The sequence below is a fragment of the Salminus brasiliensis genome, chromosome 14 (genome assembly GCF_030463535.1).
Source record: "Salminus brasiliensis chromosome 14, fSalBra1.hap2, whole genome shotgun sequence".
Classification (NCBI taxonomy): Eukaryota; Metazoa; Chordata; class Actinopteri; order Characiformes; family Bryconidae; genus Salminus; species Salminus brasiliensis.
The window spans coordinates 2,952,070-2,971,422 of NC_132891.1; the positions used below are offsets into that span (position 1 = coordinate 2,952,070).

A 19,353-nucleotide genomic window follows, 5' to 3' on the forward strand; every position below is an offset into this window, starting at 1 on the left:
ACATATATATATATTTTAAATATTATTACTCATATACAGTCAAACTCGCAGTGAAATGCTTAAAGGACTGTCTGGCCACGTAAAGGGAAAAAATATATATTACATATTAAATATAGGAGGTGATACATGAGCTGAACCTGAGTGATTCTCTACAGTGCAATATTTTTTAGACTAAATTGTAAAATAAATAAATAATAAGTTGCTCTGATATTAAAATGAATACAAATAACAATACAGAAAGTGGTGGTGGAGGTTCTCCATCACTGTGTTCATCATTAGAACATCTCCAAAGTTCTCCTCTCTTTAATGGAGTCTAGTGTTATTCAGAGTTCTCCTCAGATCAACACCTGGTTTGGTGGTAAATCAGGGCTTAATGATGGTGAATCAGGTGAGCTGCTGGTGAGGGAATTGAACACATCCATGTTCTCCAGACTAGCTCTCATAAGATCTGCACTGCTTTCTTCAGAATGAGAAGTTCGTGTTCCTCTTTTTACTGTATTTATGTTTGCATGTGTGTTCTGAAGGTTTTACGGTAAAAACTCTTAAAAGTCTTCTTGCTGAGAGAAATGCCTTTAGATAATGTGATTAGCTGCCTAACACGGCCTAACCGGAGAGCTGGAGGTAGTGGAGAGCTAGTCTTGGTGGAAGTGACGCGTCTACATAAATGGACGTTTACATTTACAGCATTTAGCTGATGCTCTTATCCGGAGTGACCCACAGGGTTACTCGTATTACAGAGACGAGCCGATGTAGGGTTAGGTGTCTTGCCCAGGGTCTCTTATTGGTGTAGCGCAGCATACGGTCACCCAGACTGGGAATCGAACCCCAGTCTCCAACATGGTGTGGTAGCATTGTGGCAGGTAGTGGTGCTAAACCACGACAATGGACAATACGTATAAAAGGTATATATGGATATTTCCTTTATTTAACCAGGGCGGTCTCACTGAGATTAGAAAAAGGAATGTACTGTGAAAGTCCCTTGGAGAATCGGGATACAGGGGTGTGCAATATATTGATATTTAATCGTATCAGGACGTGTTTATTAAATTTGGTTATCATGATTCACACTATGCTTTCCTAAGCATATCGAGAATATCGCCCATGCTTGAAGAGCTGCACGTTTCATCACAGTCTGACAGTCTGATTAGTGCTGTTTAATTATATTAAATGCTTTTTGGATTAAATAACTGTACTAAAAGTATGGGAGAGCATCTGCATAGTATTTATTATTATTATTATTATTTCTTTTTTTTTTTTAGGAATATGTAGCTACTAGTCTACAATCACATATCGCAATTAATATCATGCATCAGGAAAATGAAAAATCTTTAAATATCGCCCAGCCCTATCGTGATATTATGATTGTGCCGTATCGCCCACATCTACACGGGTATAATATAAAATATACCTTTTAAACTCAATGAAACTCTGAATTTGTTACGGTAGATTAAATATGGCAGTATGCAAGATGCGTAAAAACGGCTCGGTGAGATTTGAAGGCTTTTGTTTAGTTTAACAAAGCAAATAAACGAGATTATTGAATGAGTTTTACTAGTTTTAGTTAATTATAAGTGACGTTTTAGAAGATTAAAAATGCAAAGCTTTGTTATTTAGTGATTATAGCTAAATATTTAATAATTACTGTGTAATTACTGAATATGGTATGTAGTTGAGAGAGTGAGGGACTGCAGTCTGGAACTGCATGTGGTTTAATGTAGTTTAATTTAATGTAGTTTAAAAAATAAGGAAATTTACTGCAGTTTTGTGTGTACACTTCTTTTATTATTATTATTATAGACATAAGTGCTGCCCACCACCCACTAAAATCTAAAAAGCTGAACTTTCACTTTAAGGTTTGGTTTTCTTTGTTAGAATGAGAGCTAATCTGACAGGTGACTGAATATCTGAATATCTAAATTTCTGAATATTTTATACTCTCAAGCCTGAAGGAGCTACAGAGGGTTCTGGAACAGACATGTTTGTGAGTGTGGAGAAGCTTTTTGCAGATCTTCAGATTACTAAAGGAAGACCGAGGTCTTTAGGCCTTTAAAAGGATCCTCAGGAAGCCGAAGGTAGTTCCTCAAGGGCGCTGACGATTTCCCGGTGCGGTTTGACGCGCCGGCTGACGTAATGGCGGCGACTTTGTGTTTAGTGCTCATTTTTCTCAGTGGGCAGCTCGGCTACGTGTTGATGCATGTTTGCATGCTTGTTATTGCAGCTTTGTGGTTTCTGTCTCAGGATTAGTCCTCATCTTCACCTCACTTCAATCAGACTCGCCCTAATGTACGAGTTCTACCAGTCCTCTTTTACCAGAGCAGGGCCGGAGAACGTGGGGCTCTGTTGTTGTTGAAGCAGGTGATGAGGTTCTGCAGTTCTCTTCCTGTCTTGGTGTGACGGAGTGGCACCATCGCTCTCCTCTCTGAGACTTCTGAGCTTAGGATTAGGTTTAGGGCTACACTCTTATAAAGGAAGGGGGGCTTTGATCAATGCCATCAAAGAACCACTTTTGGTTCCATAAAGAACCTTGTTTGTAATGGAGATATGATGGAGTCTGAAGGACCTTTAAATTGGTGCAGAACCATTACATCAACTTTTTTATTTTTTAAAAATCTATTTTTAAAGGTTCTAGATTTTTCATGGAACCAATAGTGGTTCTTCTGACATGATATCTTTGTAGGAGTGTAGCCGTATGAAATTCTCGTTTAGGCACTTAAATATATACACCGTCATATCAGAACATTATGACCACCTACCTAACAGTGGGAGCAGCCGCCCTTGGTTCGGGTGACCCTAGCGAGAGGTGGAGGTATGGACTGTATTAGGGTGCTCTAATACCCGGTGCCCTTTTGGTCGTCATGACAATGTTTTCTGTGCAGAAACCACATAAGCGAGTCTGTTCGAGATCACTGATCACCTCCACACGCTTTGAGGAGAGGGTGTGATGATTAAGACGTGCAGTTTGCACAGTGCTAATTGTCGTACACTAATTCACTAAATGGACAAAAGTATTGGGACACCCAGTCATTCCTTGTTTCTTCTTAAATTAAGGAGTTAAAAAGAGCGTAACCTGCACTTTTTGGAGTAACTGTCTCTACTGTGTAGGGAAGAAGGCTTTCTGCTAGATTTTGGAGCAGCATTGCTGTGAGAATTTGATTGAATTCAGTGAGCGTTAGTTTTCTGCACTCTGCTACAACTGACTGGTATGCTCGCTTTTTATTTATACGTGCAGCAAACCCGGTTACTTATGAACCAGAGGTGGTCATAATATTCTGATATGATGGTGTATAAAACACATATGGGATATGTTAATATATTATAAATAGTTACCTACACATTTATAATACATACGGACATATTTGTTGTGACCCGTAGGTGTTAATAATGCATATTGCCGCTGCAAAAAAAATATAGTATTTCCAAAATGTTCACTTTATAGGAGAAGTTAAAGATTCTTCAACCTAATGTTCAGTCGTTTGCCAACTTTTAGGTGCCCCAGTCAAATGATATATTTTGATTTTGACGTTCCATGTTACAGTGAATTAGTAAATCCTCTACAGTGACTTAAATATAGTTATTTTGTTCCTAATTATTATTGTTTTTAAATGTATTATTACTTTTACACACATTTTAAATGTATTTATTTTGCATTATGTTAAATTTGAAAAAAATCACAGTAATTCTGCTTTAAAATGTACAGAAGTGTGTCTCTGTAGAGGGTATGGCCTATTAACACTTAAGGACACCAACAACACATGGAGTTTGACCAGGGTGCCCAAACTTTTGCCTAAGACTGTATGTTAATGTAACAGTTTCTGTCCAGGTAATTCATTTTGGAGCATTTTTATGAAGCATGGTACATGGTTTTGGAGAGGGAGGCACTGATTCCACTCTCTTCTTTCCGATACTGATACTAGATTATCAGGAATTTGCCGAAACAGGGTACAGATATCAATACCAACTCTGGCTTAAATACTGGATGGACTTCTCTAAATCCTGATAATTATAGTTCCACTTTTTATAGGCTGTATTTTTTTATATCTGATCCCAAATCAGATCTAATAAGCTTGAAAGAACAGCGTTTACTGGTTGAGGAACGGCACATTTGGAAATTTCAGAGCTGAAAAATTAATAATGGAGAAATGTGCAGAAACACGAGCAGGTAGGGAAGCGTAGTCTTGATTAGCTTGACCAACCAGCTTTTTAACCAGTGTTTAAAATTCACATTTCATAAAAAACACCAGTTTAGAAATAAAAAAGTGCTTCTGCAGCAAATTTCTCTTTGTAAAAGCTTCTAAACTTCAGAGTTTCCTTTAAACAAGCTGCTGAAACCAAAAAGAAAATACCACATAAAAACATAATAACTATTTATGACTGGATTTACTGGCTGTTAACTGGCTGTTTCATTAAATATGCAAAAAAAAAACAAAAAAACCCAAATTTGCTGTGAATAAGCTTCATGGTATCGGTGCTCTGTTGCGGTTACTGATACTGTGTGTAAGTGCCAGTATCTGCGCTGATACCGGTACTGCTTAGCAAGTGCAACAGTAGGTTTGGAGCATGACTCATTTATTATGAAGGAGAAAGTTCATTTTTTTTTGGTTTGAAAGCAATTATATGTATATATTATTGTTTTATTATTATTATTAGTCACATACAGTAGGTAATTATCAGAATCTGAAATACTTCATTGATCCCAGGAGGAAAATTACAGTTGCGACTGTTCGTGTAAGAATAAACACTATAAAATAAACACTCAATTGAAAAGTGGAAGATAGTGGAAACTTTAAATATGTACATGTATATAGTGGTGATAAATGTGGAAAATTATTGCACCAGAGTTATTGCACACATTAAATTGAATTAAATTAAATTGAATTACAGTACTATTATTATTATTATTATTTTTTTTATTGCACATGTGTAATTACATGTGTGAATTATTTGTAGCAGGGCAGCAGTGTAGTATTTCTCTCTATCATGGTTCAGACCGATAAGGCAGAGATAACCAGCTCCCCCCGTAAATGGAAAGTACAGTTAGACATGTGAACCTCCTTCCATTCTTCAGCCCTGTCCCATTGTCCTAAAACCTCTGTATTCACGGCCTCAACATTAACACAGTTTGCCTCTGGCTAGAGTACGCTAATGCAAGCGCAAACCCCACCAACCCTGTAGGACGTACCGGTAAGTCTTTTAGAGAACTGCTTATCGACTTCAGGCCATGTTCTAGATAACCGTGAGCCATACAGTGTCACAAACCACATAAGCAAGTCTATTCGAGATTACTGATCACCTCCACAAGCTGTTAAGAGAGGGTGTGATGATTAAGACGTGCAGTTTGGACAATGCTAATTGTTGTACATTCACTAAATGGACAAAAGTATTGGGACACCCAGTCATTCCTTGTTTCTTCTTAATTTAAGGATTTTAAAAAAGCGTAGCCTGCAGTTACAGCCTTTTTGGAGTAACTGTCTCTACTGTGTAGGGAAATAGGCTTTCTGCTAGATTTTGGAGCAGCATTGCTGTGAGAATTTGATTGAATTCAGTGAGCGTTAGTGAGGTCAGGATGTTGGACGACGACAACGATGATCACCACCCAACCTCATCAGCCCAAACTCCTCAACTCATTCTATCCAAAGGTACTGAATGGAGCCCCACCATCCATATTTCCAGAGAACACTCAGAGTTCCTCCACAGCTCAATGCTGGGGGGGCTTTATACCCCTCTACTAGCCCACACCTGGCATTATTAGGCAGCATGGTGCAGATAGGTTTATGATGTTGATCTGCTGCAGAGAGTCCTATTCTCTGGCAGTACTTATCCACAGGGACTAGACAAGCTGTGTGTGCATCTATATTAGCCAGTGTAAAACTAGGCTTGGGGTTTCTGCTGATTGACTCCGTAGTAAATCACACTAGAGGGTGTCCGGACCATGTGATTGATGAATTAATGGAAGGAGAAACCACAGAAGGAAAGTTAAAGACCAAATGTTAGCATTAATCCATCTGCCTGTGAACTGCTGCACCTTCAGAAGGTCTGTGTGGCTTTCCAGGAATCTATTGTGGCTTTCTTATCTTATATTACAGCAGTGCTGAACAAAGCGGCCATTGACGGCTATAGAAACTCACCACTCAGTTGAATTACACACCAGGGTTGATGTGGTGGAGAAAAGTGCAACTGCGTTTATGCTTTATGACTCTAAAGGTGTTGTCGTTTAGCAGTATGTTTAATTATATTACTTTTTTAATGTAATTTAATCACATTGTTTCATAATGCTGTATTATACAGGATACCGTCACTGTCCAAAGCAAAGCATGAATCTATAAAACAACAGCTTTACAGAATAAGGGAAAAAAAACCTTAACTTAAATGGAAGTCAATGTAAAAAGGTTTTAAACATCAGTTTGGAGCATTTCTATTGGTCTATTCATCCAGAGTTATTAATACAGTACAGAGCAGCTACAGAACAGATCAAATGATGAGGAAAATTGGGCAGCAGCGATAATACACTAAAGCTTGGGCACCCCTGTTCAAATCACACAAACATTTTTATTTATGTTTTGCATGTAAATATGTAAACAAATCCAACAAATGTATTTTATTCTTAATTAATCTATTTTCTGAAATAATTCATTAATATTGGAAAAAATCCAAACATATTTAATGTGCCATTAATTTGACATCCCTTATTTTGTTCATTATGTTAATCATTTAAACAGTATTCATGTTTAGAATATGCTGAAAATGTTCTTTGTAGAGGATGTAGGTTTTTATTTTAACATAAGAAATTAAAAATATCTGTAATTTTCATTCGAATTTGCCCAAAATTGGTGTTTGCCCCATTTGACGTCCTGAATTTTAGCCTCTAGCATCTTAAACTAAAACCTAGTAATGTGTAAAAGGCACCCTGGGTGAACAAACCCTGCGTGTCATAGTAACTGCCCCCTTCCTTTTAGGTTAATGTTGACTTTAAAGCAACATTATTTAACATTTATACCCTAAATCAGCAGCTTCAGGAACCCAAAGAGTCATATTAGCGTAAAATCCTGTAGTATTACTCTACCGCCTCAGCCCACATGCTGCTCCACCTTCAGATCAAGCTTCTGGAGCTCAGATCTCAGCTTGTCCAGAAACACATGCGTAAAACGTGTCCTTCAGTGTGAATTACACTTCCTGACTGTAGGGGGAGCCCAAGAGCAAGACATGCCAGTTCTTGCATAATGCTGCTGTAAGTAGGCCATTTTAAAAGGTTTAGGTTTATGCCCTGATATATCTGGCTAAAATTCACTCCATGATTATTTTAAAATTAGTAAATGTATCCTGTGAGAAGCTGTCTGAACTTTACACACTTTTATTGTAAGGGTATCTACTTTTATTAGAGAAGAAAAATATGGGACAATTGTGTGCAGTTTGACAATAATTGACCATACATTTTGATACCACTACAAGAAAACAGTGGCCAACTGCATATTACACTACTACCAGTGTAATTAGCCCTGATTTAAATATTTGGCTATTTTGTCCCCTCTGCTTTTGCTTTCAAATTAGCTTAACCTCTGATATTGGTACACTTCAGTCACAGCTTTGGAGCTGAGGTGTGCCTGGACCCCTGGAATTGCCACTTATCATTGTTATTATTGTGGCCAGTTTATATTACTTAAATATGCTGTAATTGTTTTTAAAATCCTTTCTAAGATGTAGAAATTTGACAGGAACAGAATAAACTACATTTAAAACAAGTCGAAACTAGTAATATCTGACTTAGAATCTTTCTACAACATTTAATGCTAGTAAAGGGACTGTAACAGAATTTGACAAACAGACAACAATAGGAAACAGCAGTCTCTTAGTCACTCAGTACTTGGGCCCCTTGGAATTGCCACTAATTATTAAATATTATTGTGGCCAATTGTAAATGTTTTTGAACAGTTTTAAAAACTTTTTTTTGTCATTTGCTTTACATGTTCTTGGTTTTCAGATTTTCATTCATATCCGGTTTGTTTTTGATCTAAACATTTTAGCTTTAGCTAAATTAGCTTAAAAATATAAGTGCAGTAGATTCTGAGTATAAGGTACTTGTTAAGTATGGGAGAGTATTTGGACAGCTGCTTTTAAAATGTGTCAGTTACTAATTAATCTTTCGTCATCAGAATATTATGATAAATACTGCATATGGTAAAAACATGTATAAATATTGTAATTGAAGATATTTACCAAATCAGCCAGAGCATTTTCCAATCCTGTCTCTCAGCAATGAGAGAGTTTTACTGTAGAAGCTCCAGATCTCATCAGAACAGATAAAGCAGGTGAACATAAATCCAGTAAAAAGGAGAAACAAGAGCTTCTCATTCTGAAGAAAGAAAGTAGTGAGATCTTGTCGGTGAGCTAGTCTGAAGAACAGAGCTCGGTTCCTCCAGGGTTCTCCTGGACGCCCCCCAGTCCAGCCAGCACAGCGTGGAGGATGTGTTCACCTCCATCAGCAGCAGCAGCAGCAGCAGCAGCAGCAGCTCACCTGATTCACCATCATTAAGCCCTGATTTACCATCAAACCAGGTGTTGATCTGAGGAGAACTCTAAATAACACTAGACTCCATGAGAGAGGAGAACTTTGGAGATGTTCTAATGATGAACACAGTGATGGAGAACCACCTCCACCACTTTCTGTAGGAGTGTTATTATTAGTGATTATTCTGATATCAGTGATTTACTGAGCAGATCAGCAGCTTTACCTTCTGTGGGGTAAAACTTCAGCACGGTACTGTATGTGTAAGTGCTCGCACTGCTGCTGGTTGTTCTGACGGTTGGTGTGGCACAAATAAACAGGTTAGTGTGTCACAGCTGTGTGTTATTGTTAAAGCCTGTTTGTTGCTCAGATATAATCTTTATACCAATCTCTACTCGTCAAGACTGAACAAGCGAAATCTCATGTACGGTCCTCCTGGCTTCTGTGAGCGAGGGGCTAAGAGTGAAGGCAGTCGTTCTATACTGATATATATGAACTCTGAGACCTTTCTAAAAACCCCAGTGGCTCTTTGGCTGGTTAAAAAGTTAACATTTACGGAGCACCTCTTGTAGATCTTAATAGAAGCCTTTAAAATGGTTCTGTATGAGCTCCTCTAATGCTCTAATAAGTCAAAAGCACCCTTTGTTAGTACATAAAAGCTGCTTTATTGAACCTATTTCCAGTTCTTCACACTGACCCCTCCTGTGCAGCTTTTATACACTCTTGGATTTCTCTGAAGCAGCTTCATGAGGAACCTCCTGAGATGCTTGATACCAACCTTCAAAACAATGATATTTACCGTTACTTCATTTAACCTCCTGAGAGCTGGACTTTTGCTTGGTGTGCATTTTTAATTTCCTCTATTTGGGATTAGTAGGACCTAACACGTATAAAGACTTACATACATGAGGCGAAGGGTCAAAGTTTCAAAAAAGGTAAATAAAAATGTAAATGGTGCAAATAAGCAGAAATGTGATGTCCCTAGATGAGGACGCAAGGTCTCGAGGTTAAATCGTAATAATTTAGGTATATTTGCTACTGCAGTTCATGCCATGTCCTGTAGGGGGTAGCGATGTATTAGTGTGTAGCAGTGATGGTGCAAATGAAATGAAATCAGTGTTTCTGTTAACGTATTTGAAGTGTATTACGTGCATGGGGTTATCTTATTTACTCAGGGTTTAGTCTTTGGGTTCAGGAGACAGTGCTTTTGCTGTATTATTATTATTATTATTATTATCATTATCATTAGAGGCAGCCTGTTGACAGTAACTGTATCTGTCCAGTCGTAATGTTCTCGTTCAAGGTCGTTGACGGCACATAAGAAACCGTGGCGTTTCCAGACATGTTTATTTGCCGTTTTGCACACAAAGCCCCTCAGGTTGTGTGTCCTTGGTGGTGGCATTTTGTGCAGCTTGCTGATCTCAACAAAATTTAACTCAAAGCAGTCGTGTTTTAGCATCATGAAAGCAAGCACAGCTGCAACACAGGAGAAAGTTAAAACGACTATTCTGTACCTTTCATTCTTCTCTTGCTTTTAAAGTAGCTTAACTCCTGATATTAGTACACTTCAGTACTTTTTTAATTAAAACATTTTAATTAGCTTAAAAACATGAAGAAGAAATATCTGACTGGGAAAAAAATTCACATTAAATATACTACTAGAAATAAATAACATTAAAAATACTTTTGCAAATTTTGCCTCGTAGTGTGAAATTGCCATTAACTATTATGTTATTGTGGCCAATTATCATTACTCAGTTTTAATAAAAATCTATTTTGTGACTTTGAATGATTTTATTTCCAGGTACTTTGATTGCTCTTAGTTTTAATATTCTCATTATTATGAAAATATTAACCAAAAACTACCTTTTAAGATTTAGGAATTTAATTTAAGAATTATCCCACTCAAACTAAATGATTTCAGGCACAAACACAGGCAGCACGTCCTGGAGAGTCTGCCTGGTACTTGAGGCTTTGCCATGTTGGCCGCTGTGCTCAGATGACTCCTCTGTTCAGCCCCTCCTGTGTAGTCGGAGCTGTGTAACCGTGTCTTCTTTTCTGCACAGATTCCCACAAACATAAAGACAAGCATAGAGACAAAGAGCACAAACACAAAGACCATAAGAAAGACAAGGAGAGAGAGAAATCCAAGTACAGTAACAGGTAAGAGCTCAGTTGTCGTGTCTCTCCGGCTGCTTTGTGTTTTTATCTCGTACTCAAGTGTTTCCCCGAGGCTCGCAGCTCTCGCTTTTCTCTCGCGCTATACATCTCTCTCCTTTTTTTTATTATTATTATTTATTTATTTTTTATTTCTCACTCTGAGTTTTCGGACCTGCTTGTCCCAGCTTTGCCTAAGTCAAATGAACAACCATTACAATAATAAATTAACAATAAACAGCAGGACATGAGTTTTTATGGAATAATATAAGTATTAAAATGTTATGTTTAATATAGTAATAGTTGACTTTTATTTGGTGAGCTTTCTCCAGACACCCCCACACACCTTCCCACATGCTGTAAATTCCTCTTATGTGTGTATATACCTCTACAACTGTGGTATCAATTAAAAAAAAAAAAAAAAAAACACATTCTCATCCATACCAGTAACTGGACCCTGACCGGACTGAATCCATCAGTTTGTTTATATTTAAAAATAAATCACCTACTTTTATTCTGTTTCAGTGTAAAGTAAGGTAGGGACTCAATATTAATAAACAAGAAGTATAAAAAGGAAACAAAGTAGCAAGAAAGTATTTATTATATTCATAAAAAACTCAAATATATAAATACAGTAATAAATTACAGAACAGAAAATGAAAACAACCCAAAAAGATGTTTATTTAACGTCTGTACTTTTAATTTAAATTTTAATAACAGAATTTTAACACAGTTGTATATGAAAGTTAAGCACCCCTGGTCAAATGAGTTAGTTTTACTAAGTCACTTCCTGTACAGAAGCAATTCTGCTCGTTCTAAAGAGTGTAATAATTACAGGTTTTTTTTTTTTGTTTGTTTTTTTAATTGAACATATTGGAGAAATTAGAATATGAATTGTTTACATTTTGTTTTTAAACATTTTATTTTTTACAATGTTAAGTTCAGTAAATAAATAAGTATTGTCGAAAAAGTGTCCAAAAGCCATATTTTACCATAGAGGGTTTGTTTACTTACACTTAGTAGTCCACAAACCTTTTACAAATAATTGTATACACAGTAAATCAAAAATTTTATTAATAATTTTTATTTTAAATCTTTAAAATGTTCCTTTGTTGTACCTGTTCTACAAGAGAAACCTGACCAACGAAAACATAGAAATAGTAGCCGTAAACACGTAAATACTGCAAAATAAAACCAAATATATTGCAGCAAAAATATTTTAATAAATCAAAGATGTCAGCTGTTGATCATCAGATACCTTTCAGACGCAGGACGTGCAGATGATGAACTGCTGAGTGGCCGTCATCTCGCCCACAGTAGATGAGGAATGAGGTGAATTTCTTCATATTTGATGTGAAACTGCTTCTACTCTGATTGTTTCAGTGACCACAGAGACTCCTCTGAGAAGAAGCACAAAGACCGAGAGAAAGAGAAGGGGAAGCACAGGGAGGGCAGCACCGACAGACACAAGGACAAAGAGAAGAGGAGAGAGGAGAAGGTAAGTTCTAGCAGATTCACTTTGTCTTAAAGAACCCATATTCTGCGTTATCTAGTCCTTTATTTGGTTCCCTGAGGTCCACTTATGATGGTAATGCAGTTTATGCACCAAAAACATTTTTGATAAAATTAACAACCAAGCTCTTTATTAATTACAATAAAATATTAATAATTACAATTGAAAGCTTGTCATTTCTCATTTATGTTTTGACATAATTTGAATGTCTTCTTTTATATTGTATCAGATTTTCACAATCAATAGACCAATAGAAATGCTCCAAAATTACTTGGACGATCTTTCCTTCTCCTGCATATTTGCTATTTTTTTTTTTAAGATGCCTGTTCTGAGTGGCTGCCCTGTCTCGTGGCTCATTCAAAAAGCAGTCCAAGCTCAAACACTCCTTATATCTTCTGTGTTCGTGGTTGGGTGAATAGGCAGATGGTTTAGATTTTGTGACCTCACAAAAATAATGAAAATATGAATGGGCTGTGTTTGCAGCTTAATTTTCATATATATATATATATATATATATATATATATATATATATATGTGTATGTATATATGTGTATGTGTGTATATATATATGAGAGAGAGAGAGAGATTTTTTCAGGAAGTTTCAACATTTATTTGAAATATTTTAGATATTTTCAGTGAGTTCATAAAGTTTTATTTGGAAATATATATATATTTATTAGGTTTTCTATTTATATTTTAAATATTTTAGATATCTTTAATGAGTTTATTTATAACTTTTATTTGAAAGATTTTCAACATATGTTAAGGAGGTTTTCTATTTATATATTAAATATTTTAGCTATTTTCAATAAGTTCATTAATTTTTATTTCAAAATGTGTAAATATGCATTCAGTAGGTTTTCTATTTATTTTGTAATCTTAAATATAATTAAGTTCTCAAACTTATTTTATATCAGTTTCATAGGCCCTGAAATAAAACCTTGTAGGACTCAACTGCTTTAAAGCAGTCTTTGCTTTATGATTGATAACTGTTTTATTAACATTCTTTTACAATATACTGGCAAATCTCTGATGGTCCTATTGCTGTTTTTTTCCAGATCAAGTCGCATAGTTCTGAAGGGAAACATAAGAGAGAGAAAGAGAACGGCTTCTCCAGGTACGAAACAGTTTGTGCCAACAATCAATCAGTCAAGTCATCAATGATGTGCTGATAGTTGGTTTACATTGTGAACAATCAATTTTACATGACCCGCGGCATGTTAGTGGGGGCTAATGTAATGAGTTACTTTTTGGAAGTTTGGAAGGTGTATTTCAGTGATTAGCACTGCACTAACACACTCTTCTCAAACAGTGCAGAGGTGTTCAGTAATCTCTAATAGACTCGATTATGTGGTTTTAAGAGACTGTGTGACTCACTGTTGGGTATAAACATGGGCTAAAGGACAGAGCAGAGCTAAACCACAGCAGTGTACTTTCATCATTGGCGTCATTGTGTTGTGATTGTATTCAGGAAGCCATGATGCGTGTTAAATGTCAGTAAAAGGGTTAATAATAAATTAATTACACTGTGATTACACAAATGTCCTACCTCACATGTTGCTGAAGAAAGTAAAGGACCATCACTACTCGATTTTGAGCACTGTTGCTGGATTTAGGTCTATATTGGCTGTTTTGCTGCTTCTTGAGCAATTTGGTTAGTCTGTTGGCTCCCCCTGCTGGACTGGCAAGATCATGTGAAGTGCTGTCTATCATGTGGATGGAGAGCTTTTTAGAGACGCTGCAGGAGAGAAAAACAAGTTTGTGAACACCCCTTTTTAACAAATATATTTAGCTACTTGAAGTTGCATCCATTGCTGACACAGATGTGCAAATGCACACACACAACTTGTACTTCTCTAGTACCTGTAGAGAAGTATTGCCAGTAGAATAGGACTCTCTGCAGCAGATAAACATCATGAACCTATTGCTACCATGCTTAATGCCAGGCGTGTGCTAAAGGGGTATAGCTAATGCTGTTGTGGCTGAATGCAGTCAAATTCTCACAGCAATGCTCTGAAAAATGTAGTAGAAAGGCTTCTTCCCTGGACAGTAGAGACAGGTACTCCAACAAAAGCAGGATCAGCTCTTAATACCCTTGATTTTTAAAAGAAATGATGAATGAGCAGGTGTCCCAATACTTTTGTCCAAATAGCGAAAGTTTAAAAAATATCCAGGTGTGGCCCGAGACAGCTGGACAGCTCATAAAATCTGAAGTGTTTAACGTGTGTGTGTGTGTGTGTGTGTGTGTGTGTGTGTGTGTGTGTGTGTGTGTGTGTGTGTGTGTGTGTTTTCTCCTCCCCAGCCCTCCTCACATTAAAACCGAAGAGGACAACGGCTACTGCTACTCCCCCAAACACGAGAAACCCCTGAAGAGAGAGCGGGATGAGGAGGAGTGAGTGACCAGTGATCTTCTGGCTCTGTCTGCTGCTGAGTGTCTGATCTGTTCATGCGTTCGTTAAAACGTCTGTCTGATGTTTTTTAAAAACAGCTTTGACTACAAACCCAAGAAGATCAAAACGGAAAACGAGAAGAAGGTGAAGAAGCGGAAGCAGGAGGAAGACTACAACGACTACGGGGACGAAGAGGTAAGGATGGAGGCTTGCCCCGCCTCTATCCGTCTGGCTTTCCTCCTCCTGTTTTCTGACTCTCCCTCTTTTCCTCTCCGTTCTGGGAACGCTGCAGGTCATCAAGCCCAAAAAGAAGCTGAAGGATAAGAAAGAGGATTCAGCTGGAGGCAAGAAGAAGGCCAAGAAGGAGCCGGAGGAGAAATGGAAATGGTGAGGAGCGAAGAGCAGATCCCACAAACCGAGGAAAAATCTCTCTCTCTCTCGCTCTCTCTCTCGCTCTCTCTCTCGCTCTCTCTCTCGCTCTCTCTCTCGCTCTCTCTCTCGCTCTCGCTCTCGCTCTCGCTCTCTCTCTCGCTCTCGCTCTCGCTCTCTCTCGCGCTCTGTGTATCGCGCTCTCTGTGTATCTCTCTCTCTCTCTCTCTCTCTCTCTCTCTCTCGCTCTCTGTGTATCTCTCTCTCTCTCTCTCTCGCTCTCTGTGTATCTCTCTCGCTCTCTGTGTATCTCTCTCTCTCGCTCTCTCTCGCTCTCTGTGTATCTCTCTCTCTCTCTCGCTCGCTCGCTCTCTGTGTATCTCTCTCGCTCGCTCGCTCTCTGTGTATCTCTCTCTCGCTCGCTCGCTCTCTGTGTATCTCTCTCTACCTCTCGCTATATCTTTCTCTCTCTCTCTCGCCCTCAATTGGCTTTTTCCTCAACCTCTCTTACCCTTTTGTCTCTCTCTCTCTCAGGTGGGAAGAGGAGAGATATACAGACGGCTCCAAATGGAGGTTCCTGGAGCATAAGGGTCCTGTGTTTGCGCCCCCGTACGAACCCCTCCCAGAGCATGTTAGGTTTTATTATGATGGTGAGTAGAGTGTGTAGATACTTTAGGAATGAGGGAGGGAGTGTGTGTGTATGTGTGTGTATATGTGTGTGTATATGTGTGTGTATATGTGTGTGTATATGTGTGTGTATATGTGTGTGTATATGTGTGTGTATATGTGTGTGTGTATATGTGTGTATATGTGTGTGTGTGTATGTGTGTGTATGTGTGTGTATGTGTGTGTGTGTATGTGTGTGTATGTGTGTGTATGTGTGTATGTGTATGTGTATGTGTGTGTGTGTGTGTGTGTGTGTGTGTGTGTGTGTGTGTGTGTGTGATACAAAGAGAGGAAGGAGATGTGATGTCCTGGATTGCTTCTAATTAAGTGGTCTAAAACTTCAGTCAGTTCATAGTTATTACTCATTATACTGATATACACACACATCATATAGACAAAAGTATTGGGACACCTACAGGAGCTTTTATAAGAACCCATAGGCCAGTCCTCCTTTGCTCTGAGCTCTACCAGCAGCAGCAGGTCTGGAGCTCTGCTGCAGTTACTGAGTCAGTTGGAGGCTTTTCTGCACTCTGCTCTGAGCTCAGCACTCGGCCCTGACCCCGCTCTGTAACTTTACGTGGTCTGACAGACACTCGGTGGCTGAGCTGCTCTCTGTGAGCTGTTCCTCCTAAACTCTTCTACTGTTCAATAATAACACCACTCACAGCTGATGGAGGAAGATCTAGGAGGGAGGAGATTTCACCAGCTGACTTGTTGTAGTTGGTGCAGCGGTGTCTCCTATTACATACAGAACCACGCTGGAGTTCAGTGAGCTCTTCAGAACCTCCTGTTCTTTCACTGATGTTGCTGGTAATGATTGAAGTAAACATCACAGGCTGCTACAGGTTGTTGCTGAAGATGTGAAGCTGTGATAAGGTTGGAGTTTCTCCGTCTCTGTAATTTCACGGCATAATGGACTGTTCCTCTTTCTGTAGGAAAATCCATGAAACTGACCGCTCCTGCAGAGGAGGTGGCGACCTTCTTCGCCAAGATGCTGGACCACGAGTATACAACCAAGGACATCTTTAGGAAAAACTTCTTTAAGGACTGGAGGAAGGTAACGGCAGCGTTTCCACCATGGTGCTTCTGTTCAGAACAAATGAAAATGAAGTGAATTTGGTTGATAAACTGAAAACTCTTCTCTACTCATATAACGCACTGAAACCGATCCTGTATTAAGCACTTCCTCTTTCTCCAGACTGTTTATAAATAGTTCAGCTCAGTATTTACAGTAAACCTGCAGAGAACCTGGTAGAGAGACACTATAGAATAGCCACCCCCCCAGCATTGTGGAGCTGTGTTCTCTGGAGTGATGGTGATCATCCAACATCCTGACCTCACTTACGCACTTGTTGCTGAATGCAATCAAGTCCTCACAGCAGTGCTCCTCCAGAATCTTGTAGAAAGTCTTCTTCTCTGGACAGTAAAGACAGAAACAATGAATGATCAGGTGTCCAAATACTTTTGTCCATATAGCATATGTGCCTTTTAGACTTCTGCAACATCAGTGTGACAAATAATTAATTAATTTTATATGACAATTAAATAAAATGTTTCTGATGTTCAGATCAGATGCATGCAATAGAAAATGCATAATTATTTAATTAATTAATTGATTTGTAATATTTTTGTTAGTTTTGTTCTATATGTTTTAGATTGTTTATCACGTATGCATAACTGTTGTTTAATTGTTTTATTTTCTTTTAATAATTGCTCAGAAGATCAAAAAAAAAATTTATATATAATTATTTATTTATTTTTTTTTAAATTTTTTTATTATTATTATTATTTTCTGGCCTAAATCAGGCCTAAAAGTCTTAAATCAGCGCCACAAACACACAAGTCACGTCTCTCTGTTCACCTGGGACCTCTTTTCTTTACCTGCACAGGAAATGACCTCAGAAGAAAAGGCAAAAATCTCTGACCTGAACAAGTGTGACTTCAATGAGATGAGCGAATACTTCAAAGCTCAGTCAGAGACTCGCAAACAGATGTCGAAAGAAGAGAAACAGGTGAGTTCAGCTTCACTCTCCGCTCACTCCGGACGCTCTTCTGCCTGGGCCTGATTTCACACTTTTGGTTTTTAACGTTGTAGAAAATCAAAGAAGAGAACGAGCGGATCGTGCAGGAGTACGGATTCTGCATAATGGATAATCACAAAGAGCGGATCGGAAACTTCCGCATCGAGCCGCCAGGGCTGTTCCGGGGCCGAGGAGACCATCCAAAGATGGGCATGCTGAAGAGACGCATTCGGCCCGAGGACATCATCATCAACTGCAGCAAGTAAGTACAGAGCGCTCAGAAGAAGAGCTGGAGAGAGAAAAATGGTATAATACATAATATATGATCTATAAATATCCAGATATGGATGGATGGTGATCAGATCTCAGGCAATTACAATAATTGTAAATAATACAAAATTACAGCATAATAATCAATGAATAGCTAATTAACTAACCTTTTTTAATTCTTAAAATATACATTAAAACATAAGTGTATATTTTATGTTTTCAATCAATATTGTGTAATAGATACACAACAGACTCACTGCTGTGTATAATATAGCAGATATATAATGGCAAATAAGTAATTCATAAAAAGGTTAATAAAATGACTACCCAGTAATGTATGACAAGTTTATGTAAAATGTTCTAGTTTAATAATAAATTAATATCTGAATGAAATTATTTACAATTAAACTCTTGTGAATGTATGTCCAATTTAAGTTCTAATAAATTCATGTTTAAAAAGTTCTAATTAATGATCAAAATAAAGTAAATTAAAAGTACGTTTATAGTGGATAATTAATATTATAAAATCAAGCTCTAATAATGGTCATATTTATGACTATGTTCTACTAAACTAATAAGAAACACATTTTTATACTCTTGGTGTAACGTGCAAAAATAATGGCACATTAAATATTATATTATAAGCTTTATTATTTTTTTAATGTAATGTTTAAAAAAACCCACTCAAATTATATAATGTTAAAAAACATAATTTGGATTCAGAACTAGGTTTCCTCAAGATGTACTTGCAGCAATATGCGTCTAGAGGGCGCTGTGGTTGTAGGTAGAGGGCAAATGTAGTCACAGTAGACACTGTGGTGTCAGGAGCAGCAGGACAGTCACGTGACACCTAGTCTGTGTTTGTCTATAAAGGTATGTGGCATGTGTAGGTGTCCCAATACTTTTGTCCATTGTGTGTGTGTGTGTTAGTCAGACTCGTGAGGTGAAATTGTTTATGCTCTGTGATTGTTGTGAACACACACACACAGGGGCACTATGTCAGAGGCCCATTTCCTGTGTGTGTGTGTGGTGTTTTGAGGAGAAGCAGCTGTGTGTGCCTTTGTTCTAGAGCAGGAGCTGCAAGAGGAAAACATCTTGAAGCAAACACACACACACACACACAGGTTTACGGTTTTATTTGTGGGTTCTTGTTTATTAAGAAGTGTGGTCTGATTAATTTGATTGGTTGCTTTGATCGTTATCTGCAATAGAGAGCACAGATACCATGAAGCTTACTGACGCCCTGTTATTTTTTTTATTATTATTATTATTTTTAAACATAGAAAATTTTGGTTTGCAGACTTTATGAAACTAAACAACCAGTAAACAGTCAGTCATTAATAGTTATTATCATTAAACACACATTTAATGGAACTCTTCCACTTTTTGGTGGAACTAAAACCAGTTAGCTGTTATCTAGAACGTGGACTGAAGTGCTTAGTTTTAAAGAATGAATCTTAATGTCT

The 19,353-nt window shown here is 37.7% G+C and overlaps 1 protein-coding gene across 1 annotated transcript in view; it reads left to right on the forward strand.

Moving 5' to 3' along the window:
• top1b (DNA topoisomerase Ib) overlaps nt 1-19,353 on the forward strand; it is a 31,265-nt gene that overhangs the window by 1,578 nt on the left and 10,334 nt on the right. Inside the window, exons 3-12 of the mRNA XM_072696824.1 lie at nt 10,567-10,663; nt 12,041-12,155; nt 13,230-13,288; nt 14,474-14,563; nt 14,660-14,756; nt 14,854-14,948; nt 15,465-15,580; nt 16,532-16,653; nt 17,486-17,608; nt 17,692-17,879. Coding sequence (XP_072552925.1) covers nt 10,567-10,663; nt 12,041-12,155; nt 13,230-13,288; nt 14,474-14,563; nt 14,660-14,756; nt 14,854-14,948; nt 15,465-15,580; nt 16,532-16,653; nt 17,486-17,608; nt 17,692-17,879 — 1,102 coding nt within the window. The remainder of the gene's footprint in view (nt 1-10,566; nt 10,664-12,040; nt 12,156-13,229; nt 13,289-14,473; nt 14,564-14,659; nt 14,757-14,853; nt 14,949-15,464; nt 15,581-16,531; nt 16,654-17,485; nt 17,609-17,691; nt 17,880-19,353) is intronic.